The 4,478-nt window shown below is 50.1% G+C and overlaps 1 protein-coding gene across 1 annotated transcript; it reads left to right on the top strand.

The window, feature by feature from the left end:
* The first annotated feature begins 547 nt into the window (after positions 1–547).
* On the top strand, positions 548–3,733 carry LOC126521381 (heat shock protein HSP 90-alpha-like). The gene is made up of 3 exons (XM_050170071.3): positions 548–673; positions 1,021–2,337; positions 2,744–3,733. The coding sequence occupies exons 2-3, from the start codon at positions 1,021–1,023 to the stop codon at positions 3,614–3,616; spliced, it is 2,190 nt and encodes a 729-aa protein (XP_050026028.1). The 5' UTR covers positions 548–673; the 3' UTR covers positions 3,617–3,733.
* The last annotated feature ends 745 nt before the right edge of the window (positions 3,734–4,478 follow it).

Raw genomic sequence — 4,478 nt, 5'->3', positions numbered from 1 at the left:
AGATTACGCACGCAGGCGCTTTATATCTCGGAGGATTTGCTTACGCGAGCTTGCTTTCATTCGTGGTCATTGTGGCTGCAGCAGCTGCAGTAGCGCTCCTCGAAGCGAAACCATTTATTATAGGTCTTCTTTTTCAAAGCCGCACGCTCGTGTGTTCACTGGGAACGAAAATATATGTTTAATTGTTACTTTTATTTTGACCAAACAAACTTCCCCGATAAAAAAGAACGAGCAAGGTATGTGACGTCACCATTTATATCGACTTCCGCCGGAACATGCACTACTTTTCGCGAACAGTTTTCTCGAAGCTTCTAGAAAATTCGAGACGTTTCTGCATAATACTATTTCCGGTAAATAGTTCCTACAAATGAAGTGCGCGTATTTTCTTCATAGAGTTAAAGTAAACAAAGCATTATTGCCGAGTAAATGAACACGTATAATTTGACATTAACAATGGGTAAAACGACTTTTGTAAAATTTATTGTGACCCGTAAGCATCTGCACCGGAAGTGCGGAGCACTACGGCAAGAAGGCAGCGGCCTAGAACATTCTCTCGTCCCCAAAAAGCCGGTTGACGGCGGCGTGCACGTTTGTTCGTCATTCATCGATTTAGTGTCAGCCTTGCTTTGTTTCGGAGCCAAGCGGCGGTTTCAGGTGACGCATTCTCGTCAAAGTAAGTGCAGTTGCAATTCAACGTGTCCGAATACGCGACGTTGTGCATATATTTTCTTCGCGTTATTTAGCTGCAGCTGTAAGATTCATTACGAATGTGTTTGCTGCACTGTGGCTTCATTATCGTGCCGTAATATTTTGCTAACGCCCCTAATGATTTGCTAACGCCATAATGTGACATATTTGGCGACAATATTGCTTTCATCGAATTTTGAATTTTTACCCTTAGTAGCGCGAATTCATTCTCGTTCGTGTGTTTTTTTTTTTTTTTTTGCGCGCGTACTTCTATATCTGTGTGACGAACGCGAACTCTGTAGTGATCGTAATCGATATTGTTCATCTGTGCAGATGCCCGAGGAAACGCGCATAGATGACTCCGGGGAGGTGGAGACCTTCGCCTTCCAGGCGGAGATCGCCCAGTTGATGAGCCTGATCATCAACACCTTCTACTCGAACAAAGAGATCTTCGTGCGTGAATTGATATCCAACTCTTCGGATGCCCTGGACAAGATACGCTACGAGTCGCTTACGGACCCGAGCAAGCTCGATGCCCAGAAGGAGCTTTTCATCAAGATTGTCCCCAACCGTGATGACCGCACCTTGACGATTATCGACACCGGCATCGGCATGACTAAGGCGGACCTGATAAACAACCTGGGTACCATCGCCAAGTCTGGCACAAAGGCGTTCATGGAGGCGCTGCAGGCCGGCGCCGACATCAGCATGATCGGCCAGTTCGGCGTAGGCTTCTACTCGGCCTACCTCGTCGCCGACAAGGTGACCGTCACCTCTAAGCACAACGACGACGAGCAGTACACTTGGGAGTCGTCGGCCGGCGGTTCGTTCACCATTCGCACCGACAACAGCGAGCCCCTCGGACGCGGGACCAAGATCGTGCTCCACCTGAAGGAGGACCAGATGGAGTACCTGGAGGAGAGGCGTATTAAGGACGTCGTCAAGAAACACTCGCAGTTCATCGGCTACCCGATCCGCCTGTTGGTGCAGAAGGAACGCGAGAAGGAAGTCTCCGACGACGAAGAGGAAGAAAAGGAGAAAGAGGAAAAGACTGAGGACGAGAAGCCCGACGAGGAGGGCAAGCCCAAAATCGAGGACGTCGAGGATGACGACGAGTCGGCCGACAAGGACAAGAAAAAGAAGAAAAAGATCAAGGAGAAGTACTCCGAGGATGAGGAACTGAACAAGACGAAGCCGATCTGGATGCGCAACCCCGACGACATCTCGCAGGAGGAGTACGGAGAGTTCTACAAGTCTCTGACCAACGACTGGGAGGACCACTTGGCTGTGAAGCACTTCTCGGTGGAAGGCCAGCTCGAATTCCGCGCGCTGCTCTTCGTGCCCAAGCGCGCGCCTTTCGACTTGTTCGAGAACCGTAAGCAGAAGAACAACATTAAGCTGTACGTGCGCCGGGTCTTCATCATGGACAACTGCGAGGACCTCATCCCGGAGTACCTGAACTTCGTCAAGGGCGTCGTCGACTCCGAGGACCTGCCGCTCAACATTTCCCGGGAGATGCTCCAACAGAACAAGATCCTCAAGGTGATCAGAAAGAACCTTGTCAAGAAATGCCTCGAGCTCATCGACAGCATTGCCGAGGACCGGGACATGTTCAAGAAGTTCTACGAACAATTCAGCAAGAACATGAAGGTAGGCCACTCGCCATTTTTTGTGCCCCCCCCCCAAATCTTCCTGCCCATAACGTGCTGCGCACCAGCGCGGATGTTGAACTTCTTTCTAGGTTTGAGTGTCTGCGCCCTGATGTGCATGGTGGTGCATATGGAAGCACATAAATGAGCATGGCTCTGATCTGTCGGGGCCTCTCTGTATGCCGATTGGCGCGGTCTTTTGTACGTGCTAACATCAGTAGCAGGCTTATTCTGCATGTGTTTTCTTATTGCAGGTAACGTAGGCCTGAACTGTAAAATGCACTTTAAAAAAAAACATCCCTATTGCTGTTTTTGCATATGTCGCACATAGCTCATATCTAGCACAATACTTGCAACAGTTACTCGGATGCACATCTTTAACCCTCTTACTTTAATTCTTGCTGCAGCTTGGCATCCATGAGGACTCTCAGAACCGCAAGAAGCTGGCAGAGTTCCTTCGCTACTACACTTCCGCTTCTGGGGATGAGATGTGCTCTCTGAAGGATTACACATCGCGCATGAAGGAGAACCAGAAGCACATCTACTTCATCACTGGCGAGTCCAAGGACCAGGTGGCCAACTCTGCCTTCGTTGAGCGGGTACGCGAGCGTGGCCTCGAGGTCATCTACATGATCGAGCCCATCGACGAATACTGCGTGCAGCAGTTGAAGGAGTATGACGGCAAGACTCTGGTCTCGGTCACCAAAGAAGGTCTCGAGCTGCCCGAGGACGAGGCAGAGAAGAAGCGCCAGGAAGAAAACAAAGCGAAGTTCGAGAACTTGTGCAAGGTCATGAAGGACATCCTGGACAAAAAGGTTGAGAAGGTGATCGTGTCCAACCGGCTAGTAAAGTCTCCGTGCTGCATCGTGACGTCTCAGTACGGCTGGACTGCCAACATGGAGCGGATCATGAAGGCGCAGGCTCTGCGCGACTCCAGCACCATGGGCTACATGGCGGCCAAGAAGCACCTCGAGGTAAACCCCGACCACCCCGTCATGGAGAACCTCCGTCAGAAGGCTGATGCCGACCGCAACGACAAGGCGGTTAAGGACCTCGTCATGCTACTTTTCGAAACTGCGCTGCTCTGCTCAGGCTTTGCACTCGAAGACCCTCAGCTTCACGCAGACCGCATCTATCGCATGATTAAGCTCGGCCTGGGAATTGACGAGGATGAAGTAGCTGGGGCTGGAGACAACACGTCGGCGGGACCCACTGTGGATGAGATGCCACCATTGGAAGGCGATGATGAAGACGCATCTCGCATGGAGGAGGTTGACTGAGCTGGCCTTGCTTTGTGCCTCTTACTAGCTTTGTCACATGTACATAGCTCACACCGTCATCTGTATGTGTGTGCTTTTTTTTGTGTGTGTGTGAAATAAATTTCTTCCTTTTGTGCACTTGGTGTGTAGTTTTTGACTAAGCTGAAGAATGGCTTGTGTCGATCTAACGATAATTACAATATTTGTGTGGATTTCCAGTTCAGTGCTAAATACGTACCACAAGGATCAAAGCTAGTTTGCTCTGACTCAAGCATAAAATGCAAATTTGTGAAGATAAAGAAGTACTCGTGCCCTTTTGTGCTCGCATTGGGTTCTTTTGTGCACTGTACTGTTTGCGTCCCCTGCTTGAGTGCGGCTTGCAAACTAAAGCTCTTAAATGGCTAGGCTGGTACCACGTCCTGTGTCTTAAGCGCACCTCCAATGTTTCAATGTACAAACGAGTTCAAATCGGGCGCGTGAACGGCCGATTTCAAGATGCCGTTTCGTCTGCGAAGCAGCAGCTTCCTGCTGCATGCGGCGGCCGAAGTCTGCCCGGGCCGGCTTTTCAGACGCCATTTTTCCCATAGGCGAAAACAGTTTCTCATTTTTCTCTTAAAAAACAGGCGACTAATCGTGCCAAGAGGGAGGTTAACCAGAGATCTCCGGTTGGCTACCCTGTACTGGGGGAGGGGCAATGGGATGCGATAGGTGAGAGAGAAGGATTTAAAGAAAAGAGAAACTATGCACAAACTTTCTGTGGGCACTGTCACGCAGCCCGCAAAGTCGTTCCTGCGTCACGCAGTGAAGTCAATCTGTCAGAAAGTCGAGGGTCTTTTAAATACCGCAGCAGCGCCTTCATAGCAGATCGCGCTGATGTTCGCGT

The sequence above is a fragment of the Dermacentor andersoni genome, chromosome 6, assembly GCF_023375885.2.
Source record: "Dermacentor andersoni chromosome 6, qqDerAnde1_hic_scaffold, whole genome shotgun sequence".
NCBI classification, from domain to species: domain Eukaryota; kingdom Metazoa; phylum Arthropoda; class Arachnida; order Ixodida; family Ixodidae; genus Dermacentor; species Dermacentor andersoni.
This window is presented reverse-complemented; position numbering and strand designations above follow the sequence as displayed.

Coding starts and splice junctions, on each gene's coding strand:
- LOC126521381 (XM_050170071.3), top strand. CDS start 1,021: ATGCCCGAGGAAACGCGCATAGATGACTCCGGGGAGGTGGAGACCTTC. Junction 2,338..2,743: donor AATTCAGCAAGAACATGAAG/GTAGGCCACTCG, acceptor TTCTTGCTGCAG/CTTGGCATCCATGAGGACTC.